The sequence below is a fragment of the Clytia hemisphaerica genome, unplaced genomic scaffold (genome assembly GCF_902728285.1).
Source record: "Clytia hemisphaerica strain Z4C2 unplaced genomic scaffold, Clytia hemisphaerica genome assembly, whole genome shotgun sequence".
Classification (NCBI taxonomy): Eukaryota; Metazoa; Cnidaria; class Hydrozoa; order Leptothecata; family Clytiidae; genus Clytia; species Clytia hemisphaerica.
In genome coordinates, this window is record NW_027103928.1 from 60,913 (window position 1) to 85,061 (window position 24,149).

At 35.7% G+C, this 24,149-nt stretch overlaps 1 protein-coding gene and 2 long non-coding RNA genes across 3 annotated transcripts in view; 1 reads left to right on the forward strand and 2 right to left on the reverse strand.

Moving 5' to 3' along the window:
- Positions 1-10,930, reverse strand: part of LOC136809741 (phosphatidylinositol 4-kinase alpha-like) — a 53,664-nt gene extending 42,734 nt beyond the window's left edge. The window contains exons 1-11 of the mRNA XM_067066287.1: positions 10,776-10,930; positions 10,354-10,554; positions 9,757-9,946; positions 8,837-9,048; positions 8,406-8,471; positions 5,897-5,999; positions 4,957-5,127; positions 2,970-3,114; positions 2,549-2,645; positions 914-1,014; positions 341-519 (exon numbers count right to left, since the gene is read on the reverse strand). Coding sequence (XP_066922388.1) covers positions 341-519; positions 914-1,014; positions 2,549-2,645; positions 2,970-3,114; positions 4,957-5,127; positions 5,897-5,999; positions 8,406-8,471; positions 8,837-9,048; positions 9,757-9,946; positions 10,354-10,554; positions 10,776-10,874 — 1,564 coding nt within the window. The 5' untranslated portion in view covers positions 10,875-10,930. The remainder of the gene's footprint in view (positions 1-340; positions 520-913; positions 1,015-2,548; positions 2,646-2,969; positions 3,115-4,956; positions 5,128-5,896; positions 6,000-8,405; positions 8,472-8,836; positions 9,049-9,756; positions 9,947-10,353; positions 10,555-10,775) is intronic.
- Positions 10,931-13,168: 2,238 nt separating this feature from the next.
- Positions 13,169-15,439, reverse strand: LOC136809748 (uncharacterized). Its single transcript, XR_010847018.1, has 2 exons — positions 15,214-15,439; positions 13,169-13,474 (listed from the first exon to the last, which is right to left on the reverse strand). It is a non-coding gene; the product is annotated as an uncharacterized lncRNA (long non-coding RNA).
- Positions 15,440-19,882: 4,443 nt separating this feature from the next.
- On the forward strand, positions 19,883-24,149 carry LOC136809744 (uncharacterized). The gene is made up of 3 exons (XR_010847017.1): positions 19,883-19,985; positions 20,227-20,343; positions 23,969-24,149. It is a non-coding gene; the product is annotated as an uncharacterized lncRNA (long non-coding RNA).

Consider the following 24,149-nt stretch of genomic DNA (forward strand, 5'->3'; position numbering starts at 1 on the left):
CAGAGTCTAACAAAGAAACTGGCAATTGATGGAGCATTGGTTCAAATTATCGCAATTCAAATATTTCGTTCAGTTCACAAATGACTGAGCTGGCTTGCCGTGCACCCAGTGTAAAAAATGAAAAAGTGTAAACAATAAAAAGTGTAAACAATGAAAAAGTGTAAATAATAAAAAAAATGTAAACAATAAAAAAGTGTAAACAATGAAAAAGTGTAAACAATAAAAAAGTGTAAACAATGGAAAAGTGTAAACAATAAAAAAGTCCTAAACGAGTGGCCTATACGCGTAGAAGATCGACTGTATTTTGCTCTATAACATCAAAAGTTTATCAGAAAATTACCTGAAACTTCTTCTACTTCTTTCAAAGAGCACGCGACGTGTCCGATTGCTTGAACGGCGTTCTTTTGTCGTAGCTCATCATATTGGTCTGAAGAATTTTTTTGATAAAGCATGTTCGCCATTGAGTTCAGAAAAGCATTGATCAGATTCGAGTCAAGTCGGTAACCACTGCGCAAACACCTGAAATTGGAAGAAATAATGGAAATCTACCAGAAAAATCTGTACTCAATAAAAAGAGGAAATGATTTGATAGCGTATTTTCCACTAGAGTTTGGAAAAGGGTTGATCAAACACCTTGAGTTGGAGGGAAAGACAGGGTCAATTTTTCGAGAAAAGAAATGGACAAAAACCTAACAAAATAAACTCTGATAAAGCTAATGAGTAGAAGCAGGCCAGATTTTAAAAAGGCAAGGCAGCGTTCGTTGGTGGCCAAAAAGGGCACTTTTTCCAGTGCTTTTCCTCTAAAAAGGCTGTTTATACCAATATTTTAGTAATTTCAAAAGGGGCAGCGTCCGATAACCGGCCGCTTAAAGGGTATGAAAAATGGCCTGAGAAGACAGAAAGTAACATTTACCTGACGCAATTTTTGAGAGCTACCATAACAATTTCATCACAGACGGAACTTGTAATTGTGTTGTCTTTTCTATCAGAGGTATTCAACGGCGATGAGAAGACCTGAAAAAAAAACACAACCAATATCAAGGACCTTCATACACTTCACACACAATATATACTATGGCCAGCTCGATTCACAAGGGTGATTGTTCACAGAAAAACAACATTGTCGAATATTGATTGCTAATAATATTGCATAGTCTAAGTAGTCCTTTAAGCTGACACGACATTAGAACTACTATCCATTAGAATGATTCAGGTTTACCAGGACTCAAACTAAAATTGTGCTCAATTTCACCGTTTAGAGATGCAATTTATATATATCATAGTGTCAGCCTGGGTTTAGGTCCTACGCAAAATTTAGGTAGTCTCAGTTGAGTTTTTAGTAGTCCCCCCCCAAACATTCATGACATTTTTGATAGCCCCCAGGGCTTTCGACCCTGGACACTTTTAAAATTTTGTTCCGCGAAAAAGGGTTATTCAATGTAAATTGTGTTGCAGTTCGAAGGTTAAGATAAAATATTTAGCTTATTTTTTAATGTTTTCAGCTTCATGAGCTTTAACCCAAAAAATTAAAACTTTTGATAACTTTTGAAATCTTTATTTAATTGACTTGAAATTTTGAAAGTCTGCACCAAATTATGAATTGCTGTCATCAAGATTTCGGCATCATTCGTCATCGTCTTTTGAAAATGCCAGGTTGAAAGTGACGTATTGACTGATTTTACGTCACTTACAACCAATGAGCTATTGGGTGGAATGGAAGACATTGCAGTGGTGCATATCATGTATAGGACCCCCTCTAAATTTTCTTCACTTTTTTTTTGCTCAAATTTTGTGAAGCAACTCCACATGACATGTATTTTTGGGGCAGAGGGTCAATTTTTTTTGCCACCTGTTGGTACCGTGTATTTTACAGACCAGCCCTAAATTGCCCTTTCTTGCTTATAAAGCCCTAGGATACTGTATCTAGTGATTGGAAATGCAATTGACATGAAATTTTGACAAATGTTAGGTATTGATAATACAAGCTTGCAGCCAAAATTTCAGCAAAATCGGACGAGTGGTTATCCTGAAAGTGAGCATTTTAGGTAAAAGACAAACCGGTCTTAAAATACCAACCACTCACGTGGCTAAATTGAAATTTTGCACACTGTCTTAAATGGCAGGTGGTCAACGTGTATTTTACAGACCAGTCTGCAAAGTACAAAATACTAATGGGAACGAATTTTTCCTGTTACTTATGTCTCTTTTATTTGACAAAACAGCCTTCCGGAACAAATTTCAGTCAATATTATATACATGATTTTTGTCAAGTTTTCATTCTGGTCTGCAAAGTACCAAATACTTAGGGGAACGAAATTTTGTAAATCATATTTGATTATCCATATCTACCACTGGTCAATTTCAAGGTCGTAGCACTTGTCAATCTTGAAGCTAACCCACCTTTTTGGGGCTTTTTAGAGGGTGTAACCCCTCCCCCCCCAACTATTAGGGGGGGGGCTAACGCTATGTTAATTTAAAGAAAACACATTGTCTACATGTAGCAAGACTTTCTTACCAAAGAAAGGCAACAACTGTTTCAATCTTATACCTTGTTATACATTTGCTGTCGATCTTTGAACTGATGAAATCCTCTCAAAACATGTGATGGTTTCGTTAGAAAGTTCATCAATAACTCCAAGACTTGACTGAAAAAAATATAAAATGAAAAATATGATGAGCAAAAGACAATGCTATTCTAAAATATTTTTTTATGCGAATATCCAAGTTTTTTGAAGTCTTCGAATGATGTTCTTAACTTTTTGAGATTTTTTTTTTATTAATGTTCTTATTTTCACCTTTTTACAATAATTTTTGTGCGATTCCCTAAGAAATAGGATGTTGTAGAGTCCATAAAGCCTTATATTATCATAAAAAAAAACACGGGTATCATCGTTCGTGACAATCGTTTAAGTCCAGGAAGTCAATTCTTACCCAAACGAAGATACTGAAATCAACTACAAGCAACTTACCTTGAAGCGAAAGGGAATCTTTCAGCAATGGTTCCCAGGCCTTCCAAACAGCAAGTAACCAGGGGAGTATAGGAGTACAAGAGCTTTGCATCTTCCTTTAAGGCACTGATTTGATCAATGAAAAACTGACATGTCTTGTCTGCCTCTGTTTAACAAAAATGATAAAAGTCAGAAAAGCTAAGGAGTGTACAAGGGGACCAAGTGCAGTGCTCAGCAGTGGCAATATACGTTACCTCGAGGGTAAAGCTCGAAATTTAAATCCGTTTTACAGTAGTACAAGTGCGAAACTGATCAGAAACTTATGTTTCAACTCAACATACCCTTTAACTATCTAAGTGATAACAATTTCTCCAAACCCCTCCATAGGAAGCACACCCACTAAGCTTAAGTCTTTTATAGACGCTAGGCATAGTAGCTAGGCTTCTTTGTAGGTGTCACTTTAAAAAAAACAAGCTAGATGCTGAATGGACCTACCTGATGATGAAAGTTAGATAGCAATGCAAGGAGAAAAATGAAAAAAAATCAGTCAGAAAACACTAGCGTTTAGCGAAAATGCATAACGCAAGAAATTCATCATTGATTGATGGTAGGGGGAGAGGGAAGGGTTGTAGGGAAAAAATAAATAGAAAGTTCTGGTCGCAAAAATCAGTTTTATTGACAATTTAATCATGCTTGATGGTGAGCATTGTTATCAATAATGTTTTTGTGTGAAAAACATAGAATTATAAGGTGATTTCCGGAATTTTCAACCGGAAAAAATTTTTTCTCAAAAATCGAACTCGGCCATGTTTTGAGCATTGCGAATACGCATCTTTCTGCAAAAAATCAGAAAAATTGAAAATAAATATTCGAGAAAATGTCAAAAAACCGGTTTTCCGGCATATTTCCGGCATTTTCGGCCGGAAAAAAATGTTTTTCGAAAATCGGGCTCCGTCACATTTTAGGTATTGTCATATTGCGTCAGTGTGCAAAATTTCATAAAAAAATATAAAGTACAGCTCGAGAAATTCAAGAAATACTGTCTTTCCGGCGAAAATAGGTTGTTCCGGCGACTTTTAAAATAGTTCCGGCTTCAAAAATCAATTTTATTGAAAATTGAAACATGCTTGATGGTGGGCATTGTTATTAGTAATGTTTTTAAATGAAAAAACAACCAATTTTAAGGAAAAAGTCCAATGAAAATCAAGAAAAACGGCGATTTCCGGCATATTTCAGGCATTTTCTGCCGGGAAATTTTTTTTCTCAAAAATCGGACTCGTCCATGTTTTGGACATTGTTAATACGCATCTTTGAGCAAAAAATCAGAAAAAACTAATGATAAAATCTCGAGAAAATGCCAAAAAAACAGTTTTTCCGGCATATTTCCGGGATTTTCGGCCGAAAATGAATTTTTTTCGAAAATCGGGCTTCGTCACAATATAGGTATTGACATTTTGCATCAGTGTGCAAAATTTCATGAAAAAATTTAAAGTACAGCTCAAGAAATTCAAGAAATACCGTTTTTCCGGCGAAAATCGGCTGTTCCGGCGATTTTTAGAAAGTTCCGACTTCAAAAATCAGTTTTATTGACAATTGAATCAAGCTTGATCGTGGACATTGCTATTGATAATGTTTTTGTGTGAAAAAACAACGAAATATAAGGAAAAAGTCCGATGAAAATCTGCAAAAACGGCGATTTCCGGCATATTTCCGGCATTTTCAACCGAAAAAGATTTTTTCTCAAAAATCAGACTCAGTCAAGTTTTGGGCATTGCTAATACGCATCTTTGTGCAAAAAATCAGAAAAAACTAATGAGCCAATTTCGAGAAAAGCTGGTAACGGACGGACGGACGGACGGACGGACGAACAGACAGAGGTTAATTCATAGGACCTCCACCAGGGCACCCGGAGGTAGGTCCAAAAAGATGATAAGATGGCGGATGAAGCTTTGTTTGGGGCTTATATAAAGTTCAGTGGCCACATTAAGAAATCTGTAATAACATTTACCAGAATCATCAACGACAGACCATGCCATCGTGTCGCAAGCAGCAACCAAAGTATTCCAACTTTCCACATCATCTTGTTTAGGATCTACTTTCAAGTTATTGTAACAGCTACCAAACATTTCCTTGCTCCACATGTAAATTTGTTGCAGTTCCTTGTTCAATTTGCCTGAGTCTGAAATGGAGAAACAAGACCGTAGCTTATTGGGACAGTTTTAAGCAGTAAAATCGTTATTTTCCTTTCGACAGAAAATGTACTTTAAAGATCAGCACAAATACTTAAGACTCAATTGCAATTTGCTAAATTTGGAAGTAGATAATTGGAAAATACACCTAAACTTCATTGAGACGCATGGATGGATGGATGTCAAAAACACGTAATCGATTTACACTGTCTTTTGAAAGTTAACCATTTAAAATTAACAATTTGGAGTACATTAAAAATGAGACCGGTCTTAATGCGGACAGATCGATAAAATGTGCGGCAAAAAGATTACCATGCGGTAAAATGATACCTTTGTATCGACCAGAAATTATACAAAAATCTTTCCTAAAAATTCCATTCAAACGCACTTGATCGGTCACTAAAGAGCACTGATTAGAATAAGTGCGGTATTCAGTGTGGTGCATGATGCAGACATTTTGTTGTTGTTGTTTTGCTTGTTTGAACTCGAGACTGAAATTCTTACAGCAACCGAAAGAAGTATAAACAAACGGCGGGGACCACACCATTGTCCGCTTTCGTCGGTGTTTTGTCCACACGGACCATACGGTGCTTTTTCAGTTTTTAGTCGCACAATTAACCAGTCCAAAAGCGGCGGAAGCACGACCGCACCAATACTAGTCTCATTTTAAATTTACTCCAAATCATTTGGGAAGTGTCACATAATATGCAAATATATGTAAACTTTTTCATTCAAAATTCAGATGGAAATTCTACTTACCAGAGTCAACACTTTTGACGATTCTTCTTATGATGTTGACAGCTCCACTGGACATATTGCTCATCCAAAACTTCAAGTATTTTGTATGCTGGATGACGTGTTCCTTTAATTGATTAACAAGTGATACTTTTATAGACCTACCTGGTTATGCATTTAACACATATATAATTGATATCTACATAAGCGTGACCATTAAACAATCATTAAGAACACAAATAGTGACGATCTATTAAAATTAGTCGTTTGTTTCTTATAAAAAAACACGTTTAGAAACCAAAATTTCATGCTCTTGAAATAAACTTTCATATTCAAGACTTCGAGAGCAAAAAAACATATCTTTTTACAAAAATCTGCTTGAGCCATCTTTTACCTACTTTCATGCAAAAAGTCCAAAAAACCCTTTTTTAGCCGTTTTTTAGCTGAAATTTACCCCAAAATTGTTTTTCCAAAAATCGAGCTCCGTCACATTCGAGGGTTTATAGTTATACATCTTTGTGCAAAAAATCATAAAGAATGAAAGAGCCAATCTCGAGAAAAGCTAATACCTAAGTAATTGATAGTGTGCTTATAAAAAAATATCGAATTTGGCCAGTTTTTCTATAAAAATAAGACAAGCAACCAAAATTTCTTTAAAAGTAAGCCCTCATGAGCAAAAAAACATCTATTTCATAAAAAAAATTGAGTAATTTGACTATGAACATTGATGTATGCTTATTAATAGTCGAACGTGCGCAACGCACTGGGCTCAACTTCAGTGGCTTCAAATTATTCATAGGCCCAATTGTAGACCAGATATTCACCCAAGGAACAAGTGTGCAAAAGTTCAGCCAAATCAAACAATTTTTAAAGTCTCCAGGCTGCCCTAGAGTTTTTGTGACAGACAGACAGACAGACAGACAGACATTGTCAGATTGTAGCTCAACTGAAGTTGAGAATAGTGATTCTTATAGATAAACATGCGTTTTTTTGAGCCAACAAAATTTTTTCGCGAAAATCTGCTTGAACCATCTTTAACCTATGATGGTACCTTACTTTCCTGCAAAAAATCAGAAAAAGTTAATGATCCAATTTTTCACAAAGTCCAAAAAACCCATTTTTTAGCCGTTTTTTGGCCCAAATTTGCCAAAATTAAATCGGGCTCCGTCACATGCATCTTTGTTCAAAAAATGGTAAAGAATGAAAGAGCCAATCTCGAGAAAAGCTAATACCTAAGTAATTGATAAAGTGCTTATAAAAAAATATCGAATTTAGCCAGTTTTTCTATTAAAATACGCCAAGCAACCAAAATTTCATGTCGAAACACATATTCTTTAAAAGTAAGCCCTCCTGAGCAAAAAAAAACATCTCATAAAAAAATTGAGTAATTTGACTAAGAACATTGATGTATGCTTAATAATAGTGATTCTTATAGATAAACATGCGTTTTTTGAGCCAACAAAATTTTTTTGCAAAAATCTGCTTAAGCCATCTTTTACCTACGATGGTACCCTACTTTCATGCAAAAAATCAGAAAAAATTAACGACCTAATTTTTCACAAAGTCCAAAAAACCCGTTTTTTAGCCGTTTTTTGGCACAAATTTGCCCCAGAATTTTTTTTTTTTGAAAATCCGTCACATTCGAGGGTTTATAGTTATGCATCTATGTGCAAAAAATCAGAAAAAACTAACGAGCCAATCATGAGGAAAGCTAATAACGAACGAAGGAACGAATGGACGAACGGACAAAGGTTAATTTATAGGACCTCCACCGGGGTAAGTCCAAAAATCAAACATTAGGCGAGGCGAGGCCAATTCAATTTTTTATTTTACTGGCCAAACTACCCACAAAAGAGGGTCGGTTGGTTGGCGAAAAAATTAAAGTAAAAGACAGCAAAAACTACTACATTTACATCTAGACAAAAATTCGAAATAGAAAATAAAAACACACAAAATTCTCGAATCATGGATAAAATGAAAAATTGAACATAAAATTCTCCTTGGAAAAACTACCAAAATTTTTAAAATCTGGCAGTCTGTAAAGTAATCAAAATAAAAATGTACTGATTTTGTTTTTTCTTCAATTTTTGGAATAATTTGGTCGGGTCCATAAAACAACTAATGAAATTGATCTCGCCTTAACAGCATAAATTTTTGCCCATTGCATATTGCATTCCAGTTAAACCTGTCTCACAGCCCTTTTGTAACTTTTTTCTTGGAGAGGATGAAAGTTTCTATAAATTTATTTTAATGGAATAGAACCGTAGAGTAATTTCCCAGTGGGGTGGAAATTTTAGGGTATTCTTTTCACCAGGAAAAAATTTTGGCCAATTTTTCTGGTAGGGCTAGGGGTCCATTTGTATCTTTTTCTTTCAGATCAATAGACAAGAATTTATTCCAACTTTTTCTGTGATTATTAAAGCTAAAAAATAAGCAATTCCTTAGACAATATCCCAAATAATTTAGATAGTAATTTCACAATAACAGAAGTTAATAAGTCTATAAAAAATGAGTCAATAAAAAGCAGACTTACAGAAACTAGATCATGTTTTCGTTTGTCAATAGCATTCAAACAAGCCAATGATACTGATGAAGAGACCTAGAGAAAACAAAGCGAGAATGAAAATTACAAACCCTCGGAAAAAAGACTTTATGTATATGACTGAAGTAGAATCTACTATTTTTCTTTATCAAATTTATCAGTTTTGCAAATTGTCCCCATTCTTTATTAAGAATTACATTTGGAATTAAGTCAGTCAAATGTATAAATTTCTTATCTGGGACAAAAATTTCGTTGAAACCCGAAAAAAAATCCCTAAAAATAAATTGAAGAAATTAAAGGAAGCAAAAATAAGTCAAGTAAAAAATACTCCATAATTAAGTAACTTAGGGTTGCTAGGTTGACATATCTGAGAAATCTTTAATTCTTTTTTTTTGTAATAAGATAAATAAAGACATTTTTACCATTTGGAAAACTTTCAACATCTGTTCGTTAGTCATATCTAAGACAACTTCATTCTTCATTAGCACAGAAATATCAACATCATCTTTTTTTGAATGTCTCTTGCAAGAGGTTCGCGGAACCAAGAATTCTGTCAGCTGTTTCTCGTCCAGGGTGCAACAGAAGGCTTTCAGAAACCCCATCATACTTGGAAGAGTGTTGTGGAAAAATAGCACTAAAAGAAAGAAAAGAAAGGAAATGCGTATAGAAAGAAACTATATTTTGGAGATTACACCTAACAAGTGTACACTCAAAGGGTATTTGCTTTGAGTTGCATATGATGTTAAAACGTCTTTATCTTTGTGTAGGATAATGTAATGCCTTAAGACTGCAAAGACTGCAAAGCATTATCCATAGGTTATCGGGGTGATCCATTTAATTGTCTACCCAAATATTGTGCTAGAACATTAGCAGCCTCTAGATCTTTATGACGGAATTGTGCCAATCAAAAGGCTGAATATACATGGCTAGATTATGAAATGTTAGATTTGCTTTTGATTGCTGTGTATTGGACAAAAAGAAAAGATACTGGAATCAAAAAAGACTTATGTATGTTTGACATAATATTGGATTTCTGAATTGCTCCAGCCAAATTATACATTATTTGAAGAAGTAAAATTAAACGTTTTTCTTATTATAAAAACATCCAAAATTTTTCAATTATTCAAATGTAAAATTAACTTTTTGAGCTTTAACAAGCCTAAAATTTTCCTAAAAACGTTCTTATTTCACCATTTGGTGAGTATTTTTGTGTGGTTTCCTGAAAATCTTTTTGTTTTAAAATGACCATGAAGCCTGAAATATGTTTTACATAACTTTGTTCTTAAAATATTTTGGCCATCGAAGCCTCAATCAAAGCTTGTTGTTATAAAAAAACGTGTACCAGTCTCATTCTCAGGTAAATCATTGAAAGAATTCAGTTCCTCCACCATCAGTCCAATCATTTGGATTTGGAATTCCACTATCTCATTTTTCTTCAACTCAATTTTGTTGCCGATGAATGAGATGACCGATGTGAGAAGATAAATGAATTTCTGGATTTCTTGCTCCTGAGCTGTGTCACGCTCATCAGGCTGCAAAACAAAATAGAATATGTGACGGTATTAATTAGGTTTTTAAAAGAAATAATCATATGGTTTGAGGTTTTTTGCCATAATCCTGAGCAAAACCTCCCAATCCAGTCAAGATATTCAATGAACAAATTTATGACTGTTAGCAAGAAAACAATATAATTTTAACGTGACGTGAGAACTGTGTTAGAACCTGTTAGAACCTATTTTAAAAGATTTCAAATTGTCATATTTTAACTTTATAAAAGAATTTGACAAAAATATTCGGACGAAGGTAATTTCTGAAATGCTAATTTTCCTTCAACTTTACATCACTATTACACACTATTGTTGAAAAAAAAAATCTCCCTTGTGAATTCCTCACAAGCCAACTGATCTGTTTTTAATAAGGATTGATAAGAGTGTAATACCTTAAGATGCCACTTGACAGAGGTTAAGCTCATCTTCAACACATCCAAAAGATATGGTAAAATCTGATCTAAATGTTGCTGATTTGATTTTAATAGATAATAACATAAACATAAGACAGCATCCGAACCACGATGATTGATAGATAATTTTTCTGTTGGGTTGGATGGAACCGCAGGGCAAAAATGTAGCAGCTTTTGAACCTAAAAAAATGGGTGCATACTTTAGAGATGAGGATCTCTATGGATTGGGTTGTCACATTTGGTAATTTTAAAAATATAAAGAGATTTCAATTAGTAAAACAAATGAAATATATACATTGGTGTACGCTTTATAGCTTTATAAGTGCAACAATTATTTATCATGTTGAAGAAATTATCGAAAATACAAACATGAATATTTTCACGAAATGACTGCAACGTACCTTTTCCCAAGGTTGCTTTTGTAAGGACAAAACTCTTGCTAACGACAACAATGTCATAGAAGAAGAGTTATTACGCGGGGTCCAGCTGTAATCAGTCATGTTTGTCTCTTTGTTTACAGATATTCTCTAGTACAAAATTAATCAATGAGTTGCCTATCTAATTTTAACATATGAAGCATCAAAAACTATGAACAGTGTCAGTTTGCAGTGGTCAAACCAAAGTTGTTTTATCTCAGACCAGCTCAGAAAGAAATGGACTTTCAACAACATATTAAATAAAACAGATTCTTCAAATTTTGCAGAACTTGAAGACAAAAGAACAAAAAAAGCCTCTTTGTGTATCTTGTCGAGACAGAAAAACTATGTGTACTGAGTTTGACACAAAAATAAATATTGCCAGATATTTAATCAATCGCTATAAAGATTAGAGAGGAATGAAACAGCTATAAAAAAACCTTTAATCTTTGCCAAATTAGATCTTTTGCCAGTCAGGATGTCATGTTGAATAATTAAAAACTCCAGCATAATAACAACAATATAAAAAAGTTAATGCACTCTTTTTATTAATAATTAACAACAAGTATTTGACCAATAAAGGTTTCCAAGTCTCTCTAAAAACACACTTAGGATGACGTTCAACTTTAAGTTCACCTCTTTTCATGCTAATGAAACAATGGTCACTGAGACCAATCATGAACTTGGCAGTTTTTTAAAGCATGATCGCTATTGAACACAATCAGATCAATCAAAGTGGCAGATGTTTTAGTGATTCTTGTAGGAACTTCAACGAATTGGAAGAGATCCCTGGCTTTACATAGATCATTGATATTATCAAAGTAAGAGTCTATTTTTTGTAACATATTACAATTGAAATCACCAAGAATGAAAATCTCAGAATTTTTTGGTAATTTGTTGCTACATGACGTTAAAGGGCCATTAAAGTAGTAAAATGTAAACATTGCGCGAACCACATGTCATTAAAGAGAACAATTAAAATCGTGTGTCCAAAACAAACTTGTAAAACAATTTAACAATCAAAATTAGCCATATTTGGTTTGATTTTTTATTTTTACATGTGACATTTGTTTTGATTTTGTATTCGCTGCATACAGTTTGCTTACAAATTTTGCAAGTACTGTTATGTCCCTTTAAAAAAGATTTCTATATCGTTCAACGACATCAAGATTCTGTCATCTGACAGATGGACAATACACAGCACAAACTTGGACTTTTTCCTTTTAATCTCTACCCAGAGAGTTGTGTTTGATTTCTTTGAGACATGCAAGGCAAGAGTTTCTTCCTCAGAAGGTGGTTGCCAGCAAAAAAAAAAAGGACTCCTCTGCCATGGCTAGTTCAATCTTGCCTGTATATGACATATCCAGGTATAAGAAAGTCGGGAACCATGGAATCAATTTTGGTCTCATTAAGACACATAATGTCAAATTTGTGCTGAAAAAATCTCTAAAGAAGGTTGTTGAAATTAGAAGAGGGATGTCGACATTAGACCAACTTATGGTAAATGGTAACTGAGCGCTAACACAACTTTGGCACATGAAAGGGACCCTATTCTATTGCTATATTTTGATTGAAGCAATCATATTGAACTTTTGTAATGTCTGTGTGAGTCAGATGATACCTATTCAACACACATTACGAGATGCTGGTATTTTAGTAATTACACAAAAACCAGTGGGAAACAAGCCCGAATGCTTTCCCCTCTAGAATTTATGTTACCAATGACATGTTTCAGAAACTGACTGAATATAATGTTAAATTGCTTAATAAGAGCCTAGGGAACTGTCATCATTGACAATAAAACAAACGATTTTCTGTCAAGAGCCTTGTAAACATTCCAACAACTTCCATCAAAATGATCAATCACAGCTCAGTCTACCATTTTTAGCGTGGTCCAAGGATTGAGCCGAGAACCCTCGCAAAACGCCTGGGAGCTCCCGTGTGGATGAAAAACTTGTATTTTTTACTGCCCTATTCACATACTGAATTTGAAAGATCTTTTATGTGGCGTTTTTTTGCAAACTTCAAAAAACTTATTTTTGTCTGGCGTTTGCAGGACTTTCGCTTAAACAGTGTTGCTCGAATCCCTCAGATCCTTGGTTAGAAAAAGCTATACCTGTTTACTTTTTTCTTGCCAGATTCAACAAGCCATCAACCAAAAAAATTAATACTGACATCAAAGAATTCGCACAACCTTTCCACTAGACACTTCTAAATTATCTGCCATATGAAGATGTTCTGAAATTAACCAATCGGGTTTACAATCGGGTTTACAATCGGAATTCCTCTGGGAGTTAGTGAGTTGGGAAATGTAAAGTTACGTAATAGGTAATACATAATTTTTCCGGGGGTTAAACGTATAAATAAAATTGAAATGGTTTGTTTTTTTCTTCCTTATATATTTAAGTTTCCATTATCAAAATTCTAGAAATGCTAGTTTGTAGACCATATTTTAGAAAATGGTTATATATTTTGCAAAATAAACACTTACAAAAGCTATTACTCACTATTTTTACCCCCGCTTTTTAAACAGCGTCTTCTGTGGGCGTGATATCAGGCGGAGACAAAACGCCCTCATCGTAAGATTCTCGGGTCGTCTTATTGTTTGTTCCTTTTGTCGAGTCTCTTGGTCCTATTGTTCATGCTAAATCCATACACGATGACGTCAACGTTTGGCGGCATACCTGAAAATAAAAACAAAAAGATTATCATATTATTTTTGCATGAATTACGCTACCTTATACGTCATTATAAAATTATACAAAACGAAAGCAAATCTAGGCCGCCCGCCTAGAGCACAGGCCCTAATATTTTTTTCTCTTGCGGTCTTCAGGGGAAAACGAAAGTGATCGATATTCTTTAAAGGAAGAATTTGCCAAACAAACCCCAAGACAAAAAGATGTATTTTGAGGTTGGGAATGGATCCTGCGAAGATGAAAAAATTTTTACTAGGCGTTTTTTTGGCAAAGCCAAAAACTCTAATTTTTTTCTTCCCTCAAGCTGAAAAGGTTACGGGTTTTGGGCAATGGAGGCAAAAATCAGCAAAAAGCTGGTCTTTTCCGAAATCTGAGAATCGCGATAAGATCCTCACTGTTAAGTGCTTGCGTGCAGCATAGGGTACAAAGTCTCCAAACATGCGTTTCCCGTAATTTTTACATGAAAGAGTTAGGTCCATACTGCCAGAAGTTTGTTATTGTATGACTTTTCTGGGTTCAAAGTCGTTCAGTCGCCAACTAGACCAGTCACCAACTAGACCGGTCGCCAACTGGGCAGGGGACTCTATTTCAGGAGTATTATCATTAATATTTGACCTCCTCAAACAGAAACAGCCCCCCCCCCCGCCACCCCCACCCCTAGAGTACGAATAGGGCTGGTTTAGTTTCACTTTCCTAATAAGAAAAATTTTCTTTATTAAAACTTTCCTAATTAGGCAAAAACTCCTGACTGACATGTTGTTTTTTCTGAAGAAAGCTTGATTTATTTCCTATTAGTAGTGTGACTAATAAACTGGTGGCATCGTCCTCTCTGAAGTCTAAAGTGATGTGGATGGGATTGGAAAGTAGGACAGCATCTTTTGAGGTTTAATAGGCTTTTTTTCCAAATACAAACAACCAACACCAAAAGAATCAAACAACTAAACAGAAGCGGCTAAATCCTGAGTTGACGCAGCTCTTGATTTCCCCGAATTTCCCGATTTCCCTATTTGCGTCATCTCAGGATTTAGGTATAGTACGGGTGTAACGTTAAATTAAATTATGAGGTGATGCATCGGTTATCATCAGTTAGGGTCAGGGTTGGAGCTCGAGAGTCACAATAAAGGACCAAAGGTCCTCATAGGGGCACTTGTACCCTGTGACTTAACTTAGGATCCTGAAGGGATCCTTCTTGTAGCACAAGTGTTACGCGAAAGCCAAATCGCGTATCACGAACAACTTCTAAATTGCCGGGTACAGGAGAAAAAAAATCAAAATTCAAAATGGCGGCCAAGCCCAAGCTGATAACTATCAAAAATCTTTGTTTTTCAATCAGCTATTGCAACTCACTAAATCAATGAAATAACTTGAAATAAAAAGTAAACAAACTTTGAACCTTTCATGAATCCAAATAATAAAGTATTCATCAAAAGTGAAGATTACATTTCAAAATAAAACGATTTCCAAACCAATCTAAAGTCAGTGCCTGCCAAGTAAAAATTTCTCTGCGGAGTCACTGGCAAGGAGTTACGACTTCAGACTTTAGATTCTAATTCTTATATACATAGGCTGCAACTACACTCCCAAATGATCTGTATTACAAATACTTCCAAATGGGTCAATAAGTTAAGAAAATGAAATTATCATCTAGCACGGGGGTTTTGTTTTTAAAAACAAACTTCAAAATAAAACTGTTAATGAACTTGTTACTTAAAATATCACTTACTTACATAATTTAGTTATGTTATAACACCCCTTTCTTAAGTAAATGGCCTCAAAGTCTTTTATGTTTGCCGCAAGAAAGGAGAAACATTTAATTTGACCCCGGGTTTCTTCTCTCTTTTTCTAGCTAATTCCCGCGTGTTAGTGTAGACACAACTTTAATCCGGGGAAATGAAGCATTCTCATTGGTCTAAAATCACGGATGGTCACGTGACCAGAATTTTTATCCAGGGAAATACTAGGGTGCGCACTCGTCGGGATTTTTTGCGCGGAACGAGGAAGAATTTCAAAAAATAAACTTCAATGCATTAGTACTTACCTTTAAATCATCCAAATCTGTTTATTCTTTTTTTTAAATCAATCAGGAATTATCAGGGAAACAAGTAAAAAAAACTGCATCCAGGTATCTATTTTCTTTCCAAAGATATTCATGTTTTTCGACGTCAAGGTGAAAACGCGATTTAGCGCTGACCACGACGGCACCGGAAAATTCTCGACCCACATTGAAACAAATGGCTGTCGCTATTGAGCTGGTTTATCTTTTCAATCGCGTTTTTTTTAGTAAACCCAGGGTAAGATTAGGCTACAATCTATCACAAAGTGCTTTATTTGAAAATCTACAGGTCGTCTGGAATTTCGAAAAATAAGAATAAGAAGAAATTGCAATACCCGATGAAAGTTCCCATTTCTCAATGCTCTTTATTTCTACTTGGCCTTCACATCCCTATCTCATCAAATGGAAATTTAAGGTAGTTAAAAGGCTAACTGTACCGAAATTCTCACGTCCATTTTAAGTAAAAATTACATCAAAATGTAAAAACATCGAAACATTATAAAGATATTTTTTACAACTTGAACTCAAAGGAAAATCAAACTAAACTCGCTAAAAAGTGGAAAGTTTCACCCCTTTACCCGGTGGTAATAAGCGTCACTGAGACAATATGAGACAATATGATGTACCGTTTCCCCGCTCTTCCCGTATTCATTAAAAACTCTTTAACAGACATACGGGACATTGAGACAGGGGTGTGTTTTTTTCGTAAAAGTAGCCAAAAACTATATCATCGTATAGGCCAATAAAAGCCATAAATAAAAAGTCTCACCTGTCGTTCATAATGGACATAATTCTGTAACTTTTTTGTTACATTGTCTTAATTGATTTTTAGTTCATTTATTCCCAAGATAATTACTTCGCACTTTTAACGACTTTAAAATCAACAATCATCGTTCGTTACAATTCATTGCACATCGTGTCTTAGACGATTCCAATTTCAGATAACTTGAGCTCCACCGCACAGGGCTCGAAATAACAATATTTAGGTGGTCGGACACATTGTCTGATCAAAAATTGATTTGGGTCGGACATGTCCTAAGGCTTTTAAAGTAAATTGGGTCGGACATGTCCTAAGGCTTTTAAAGTAAATTGGGTCGGACATGTCCGATTGATTTTTATGTGGGGTCGGACATTCGTCTTTCAACTTAAAAGCAAAAGGTTTCTGTACGTAGCTAGTATAATGAATCATCTCAGGCATAATTGAATTTAAAGAGCCATTTTTTTTTTAAATCTTCAGAATAAAGAAAGTCTGATACCTCTTAGATTTTGCTGAAATTTAGACCAAATGATCTATCACACTAGAAAATAGGACTCTGAAAATTTCACCTTGATATCTCAAGTAGTTTTGCAGATACAGTGTCTCAAAGATAGGCTACTAAGCGAAAATTGACCCCTAAAAATCATGAACTCTTGTGGGGAGCAGATTTTGAAAGCCAATGAATTTTTATTCAAGTACATTAGAGAGCTGAATTACAGTGGATTTCAAGAACTTTTTGTAGGGAATCAGAAAAGATCAAATTGAGTCTCCAAAATTTTCCCCGAAAATCTCTAGCACCTCCTGTAGAGGGCTTCAAACTTTGCGTAATCTGGGTTTGGAAGCACTTTTAGCTGGCTGCTGATGGTCCTTGGGACTTTTTTGAAGCAAACTTTTGACCCGGAGTGGTTTACTGGTGGGTTTTGGCCACAAAAATAACATTTTCAGGATTTCCAACTTTGCGTAACCGTCAAAAATGGCCGAAAAAATTGCTATTTTGGCAGACCTGGAGCAAAATTCAAGATGGCGTATCTTTTTAAGGCAACACTAAATTTTTTTGGACAGTCTAAAGCTAATCACAACTCTTGTGGGGAGCAGATTTTGAAAGCCAATGAATATTTATTCAAGTACATTAGAAAGCTGAATTACAGTGGATTTCAAGAACTTTTTGTAGGGAATCAGAAAAAATCAAATTGAGTCTTTCAAATTTTCCCCGAAAATCTCTAGCTCCTCCTGTAGAGGGCTTCAAACTTTGCGTAATCTGGGTTTGGAAGCACTTTTAGCTGGCTGCTGATGGTCCTTGGGACTTTTTTGAAGTAAACTTTTGACCCGGAGTGGTTTACTGGTGGGTTTTGGCCACAAAAATAACATTTTCAGGATTTCCATCTTTGCGTAACCGTCAAAAATGGCCGAAAAAATTGCTATTTTGGCAGACCTGGAGTTAAATTCAAGATGGCGTATCTTTTGCTTCCAAACCCAGATTACGCAAAATCAATTCATGATTTTTAGGGGTCAATTTTCGCTTAGTAGCCTATCTTTGAGACGCTGTATCTTCAAAACTACTTGAGATATCAAGGTGAAATTTTCAGGGTCTTATTTTCTTGTGTGATAGATCATTTGGTCTAAATTTCAGCAAAATCCAAGAGGGTGAGGTATCACACCCTGAAGAAGACTCTTACAAAAACCATGATCGTGATCATATAAATACTCAAGAATGCTTGAAATACTAAATTTCCTTATAAGGAAAATCAAACAAACGATCGCGATTTATTTGAGTGAAAAAGGAAAAAAGCAGGTGCCCTATTTTGTTTTTGTGAGCTTGAGTAATCTTTACTTGAATGAAAATACACCTGACAGACTGCACTTACTTCCGAATCTATATACTTCAAGTCTAACACAAGCTTCTGATAGAATTTCACATTGATTACAAAGCTAAACAAATGCCAATTAATGGTCAGAAGCTTATGGTTTTTACTTGAAGCATGCTTTCATCTTGTTGAGAAAAAGCATCACACAAAATGAATATCTAACACTAATGATCGCAACTTTGGGAGTTTTTGTGTGTAAATAAAGAGGTTACTAATTCTATGTTAATTAACGACCCTGCCTATGCCCCGGACAGTCCGGGGCAAATGTCTGGGGTCTGAAAAAAATAACTTTTTCCCCGGAACTACGTCCCCGGGGCTCCAATTTTTGCGCCATAAATTTACCCCGGACGTAAAGAAAAAAGCCCGCGCGGTCAGCGATTCTATAAAAAGCGACCGCGCGGGCTGTCTGGGGCATCCGGGGTAGTCTCTCAAAAACAAATAATACGGACCCCGGGCACGCATCAAAAAAACCCCGGACTGTCCGGGGCATAGGCAGGGTCGTGTTAATTATAATTACTTTTGGAAATTTCACAACGCATCTGACAAATTTTTTGAAGGCACCAAAAGTAATTGGGTCGGACATGATGTCCGACTAGAATCGATTTGGGTGGGACATTTCAGCAATTGGGTCGGACGTGTAATGTCCGATGTCCGACCGTTATTTCGAGCCCTGCCGCAGATGATTGAAAAAGCCAATTCTTCGAGTGCTTCAACTTCACAAACTTCGCCAATCCTGGTGGTCATAAAATTTACATGAGAGAGATCGTCACGAAAAGCGCGAATAACTTATCGAAAAATGGAGATTCCCAAGATTGGCGAAGGTATCTTAAATCTTAGTCTAAAAAAATCTCTTTGATCTTTCTATTTTTTCTTTTGTTAATTGCTTACGTCATTGATGACTTGCGAGATATTTCTCATAATGAAAACACACGGATTTTACCAAGCTGCTAGAATAAATACCGTGGCGGCAATGTTTTGCTTTAGTGAGATTGACCATATTGTTATTTTGATTTGAGCGGGCGAAACTTTTGTACAAACCAAAATATGGCTTCGTTGGAATACTGGTTGAAACACTTGTGGTAGGGGCACCGCCACCGGTTGACCGGTAGCGGTAGGGTTGGGGAGTTTCGTCTATAGATATAATAAAGAGATTTGTCCGTTCAAAGTTCTTTTAAATTGCGGAATCTGGCATGCGACGATGGCTCAGTGAATAGAGTGCTGGCTTCCGGATCTGAAGGTCTTTATTTGGCGAGGGTTCGAACCCCCCTACGCTACGCCCTACCTACCTTACGGCGGTGCGATGATTTGATTGAACGAAAAATATGATTGACAGATCAAAACTTAGAAAACTTAGATAGTTAGAAAATAAGAAACGAAGTCTCAGACAGTCAGAAAGCGAAAGTAAAAGTAAAAGGTGCGTCAACTCAGGATTTAGCCGCTTCTCAAGGTCCACCGCCTGACCGCTTCTCAACTAAACTTCTATAAACTTGAACCTCCCAAAATTCTTGTGCCCATTTTGCCTGCTTTCGCTGCAAGTGTCTAGCATCTTGAATCTCAATTGTAGTCCGCTTGCTTGCGCTCACTCTGTTAAAGCCGTAAAGTCTGATCTACATGATGGAGAGAAATTACCTAGCGAAAATAAGGTAAAACTTCACTGCTAGTGAAGATACAGCTTTTACTATGAAAAGAACAACAGACAAGCAGACAGCGAGATAAATTTTCCAAGAAAACATGGCATGCATAGCTCATATCATCCATTTAATCATGTTTAAATCATCCAGTCATCGTGATATACGTTTGAACTTTCTTATCAGCTTATGAACTGTATGTCTTGGATATTTTAACTTATTTAAATTCTTTAAAAATTATACAGCATACATACTGTATTACAACAGGTGAAATTTTCCCTTTCTGACACAGTTTTTATCATTTATTATTGTCACAATAGAGGAAATCAAGCTTCAGAAAAAACAACACCAGGTCATCAGATCGTCTAAACTTAAACTCCTATATCAGGATTAGAAACTAGGCTAGTCTTACCGCTCTTTTATCTTTTCCTTTACAGGGACATTCATCTGATTTTCCTGGAGAAGACTAACTTCAACAAAATGAAAAATGTCCACAAAAAGTAACAATCTCAAACTGGATTGCCCCTTGATCTCCAATCTCACGTAAGAACATCGTAAGAATACTTTATACTTGTTTTTAATTTTCTCATATTTTCCTATTTTCTCATATTTTCTTTTATTTTACATTTGACTTTAATTTAAGGCCCTTGTATGTATTACTGCTCTGTCTGCCACAAGCCTGTAAGCGACAACTCAAATTCTATACAATGTGATGTCTGCAATCTCTGGGTCCATCATAAAAAGTGCTCTGGCCTAAGTCGTGAAGAATTCCTAACTCTGTGTGAACCAAACAATAATGACAACTGGTACTGCCCATGCTGTATCAATAATGCTCTCCCCCTACCCCCTGATGAAAATCCTCAAAATCCTGATAATACTGGCTCTAATCTCAATGAAAATATTAAATCTATCCTTTCTGATCTCAACAACATAGTTTCAGATTTAACAACCAATGATGACGACGAAAACTTTGATGAAATACAATTTCAATCTAATTCCTGCTCTTATGTAACTTGTGAAGAATTTAATTCACTTCTCTCTCCTAAATCTGAAGGTCTCTCTGCTTTCCATCTTAACATCTCCTCCATGTCTAAACACTATGATGCGCTCCATATACACTTTTAAATCAACTTAAGATTGACTTTAATTTTATAGGTATCTCAGAATCTAGAAACACAATCGACGAGGAGAACCTCGCTCCCTCTACCGAGAGGGAACAAGATTTTCCACTAACAAATTACAAAAAATTCTTTACTCCAACTGAATCCTCAGCTGGTGGAGTGTCTTTATATATTTCTAAATCTCTCGTTCCTATACCAAGAAAGGATCTAGATAGCATCTGCTATCTAGCAAAGAATCTTGAATCTATTTTTGTTGAAATTCCCAGACCAGCCGAAACAAACCTAGTTGTTGGTACCATTTACCGACATCCATGCATGTCGATAGACTCTTTTAACGCTGACTTTCTGAAGCCTCTCATCCACAAACTCTCGAAAGAAAAAAAACAAATCCTTCTCCTTGGTGACTTCAATATCAACCTTTTGAAATGTGACGAAGAACCAGTAAACTCTTTCTTTGATATTCTTGGCTCTAGCCTTTTACTTCCTCAAATTCTACTTCCCACAAGAGTGACAAATCAATCTAAAACCCTTATTGACAACATTCTCTCAGGCCCTGCCACTTCTATGACTATCTCTGGTAACCTTTGCTATTCTATTTCTGACCATTTACCCCAGTTTTGTCTTTTCCCCGAACTCAACTACAACAAAATCAAGGATTCTGGTCCTTTTTTTAAACAAAACTGGTCTAAATTTGATAAAGATAACTTTATCAAAGATTACACCTCAATCAACTGGGATTCCCTATTCGATAGGTTTGACTTGGATCCTAACACATGCTTCAATATTTTCAATGATAAAATGAAGGTACTTGTAGATCGACACGTTCCCACAGTCAGGCTTACCAAGAGAGAGGTTGAATCTAAACTTAAGCCTTGGATAACGCCTGGCATAGTTAAATCAATGTCAAAGAGGGACTTCTTTCAGAGGAAATCTCTCAAATCAAAAAATCAAGCAACTGCAAATCACTTTGGCAGCCTTTACAGGACCTACCGAAACCAAATAGTCAATCTATCCAAATTAAGCAAGAAAAATTACTACACAAGCTTTTTTCAAAGATATTCCAATAATATGAAAAAAGTCTGGTCCGGGATCCGTGACATTATTTCATCAAAAACTCAAACTAATTCCAATATCTCCATATCAATCGATGGTCAGATTCAATCGAAGCCTGACAAAGTTGCTAACCATTTTAACAATTTTTTCACTTCCATTGCTGATGACATCAGGGAGAAGATCCCCCCCTCTTATCAACACTTCTCTTCTTTCCTCAAACACAAAAATCAAAACTCCATTTTTCTCAGACCCACATCACCTGATGAAGTCGCAAAAATAATTGGATCATTTTCCTCCTCAAAGTCATCTGGACCAAACAGTATCCCCATAAAAATCCTCAAAATCCTTCAAGATAAGATCTCAAAACCCCTTTCGATTCTAATCAATCAATCCTATCATACAGGGGTATTTCCTGAAGTACTAAAAATCTCGAAGGTTATTCCAGTCTTCAAAAACAAAGGCTCCCCGCTCGATGTCTCAAACTATCGCCCAATTTCTCTCTTATCTAATATAGAAAAGATCTATGAAAAAATTATGTATTCGCGGGTCGTGGAATTTTTAAACCAGTTCAATCAAATTTACTCTAGACAATTTGGTTTTCGTAAAGGTCATTCAACAACACATACCCTCATGAACATCTTAGAACGTATTAGAGAACACCTTGATGATGGTGGGGTTGCTTGTGGTGTATTTGTCGATCTACAAAAGGCCTTTGACACTGTGGATCATGAAATACTAATATCTAAGCTAGACCACTATGGCATCCGAGGAAACACTAAAGCCTGGTTCAAGTCATATCTCTCGGGTAGGTCCCAATATGTTTCAATCTCGGGAACAAAATCAAAACATCAATTAATCAAACACAGTGTACCCCAGGGCTCTGTCCTGGGTCCATTATTATTTCTTGTATACATTAATGATCTCCATTACTGTATTAAAACTTCAGAAACCTACCACTTTGCCGACGACACTCATCTACTAAATCTCTCCCAAACTGTCTGTTCTCTGTGCGGAAGAGTGAACTCTGACCTCAGAGTTCTTGTCAGCTGGCTGAATGCTAACAAAATATCGCTTAACGCTAGTAAGACCGAATTTATCATCTTTAGGTCCAATAGGCGCCGTCTTGATACAATTCAAAAAATCAAAATCTCGGGTAAGCGCTTAACCCCAAGTAAAACCATTAAATATTTAGGTGTCTATCTTGATGAACACCTCTCTTGGAAACAACATGTTGCTGTTGTTGCTGTAAAACTTCGTCGTGCAAATGGGGCTCTAAACTCCGTCACTATCTCCCTCTTCCAAACCTTATCAATGTCTACCATGCTATCTTCTCCTCTCACATTCGCTATGCTTGTCAAACTTGGGGCCTCTGTGATAACACTGTCACTCACAGAATCCAAGTCCTACAAAACACTGCCATCAGGATTATGACTTTCCAAGAACCAAGGGCTTCTGTCACTCCCACCTATAATGAACTTAAAATCTTAAAATTCTTTGATCTCGTTGAAACACTCAACATTATGTTCATATACCTGAACAGATACCTTCCTTCTGACTGTCTTTCTACTTTTACCTTTTCTACAATTCCTCATGACATTGGGACTAGAGCCAACCATATCAGCCTCTTTGTCAGGAACGTCAATACAACCACCTTTGGCCTCCACTCTCTCACACAGCTAGCTTCACGTCAATGGAATAATTTACAAGAGCATCTTGATGACAAAAATCTACAAATCATTGAACCACTAGATTTATTATCACATATTCAAAAATTTTACCTCAACAAATACACCCCTCAGGAACCCCCTCGGCAACAGTAATTTCATACCAGAGTCTTATTATTGTTTTTAACTGTATATATTTCATGAAAAAAAAAATGTGAATACAAAAAGATTTATTTAGGATATATATGATACTTTAAAACTTTATTACTGTGTTATTCTATCATGTTATATTTTATATTATTTTATTTTATTTTACTTAAAACTTTTCATTTTTTTATTAGGTTGCACCATTTGTAATTAGGCTTCTAAACTTGGTGTCCCTTCCTTCGGGTAAATATATGTTTTGAATTGAATTGAATTGAAATTGACAATGCTGACAAGTTGACACAACACATGCAGACATGTGTACATGTACCAACATTTTTATTTAACTCATTTTCATTTATATTTTTTTGTTTTAAA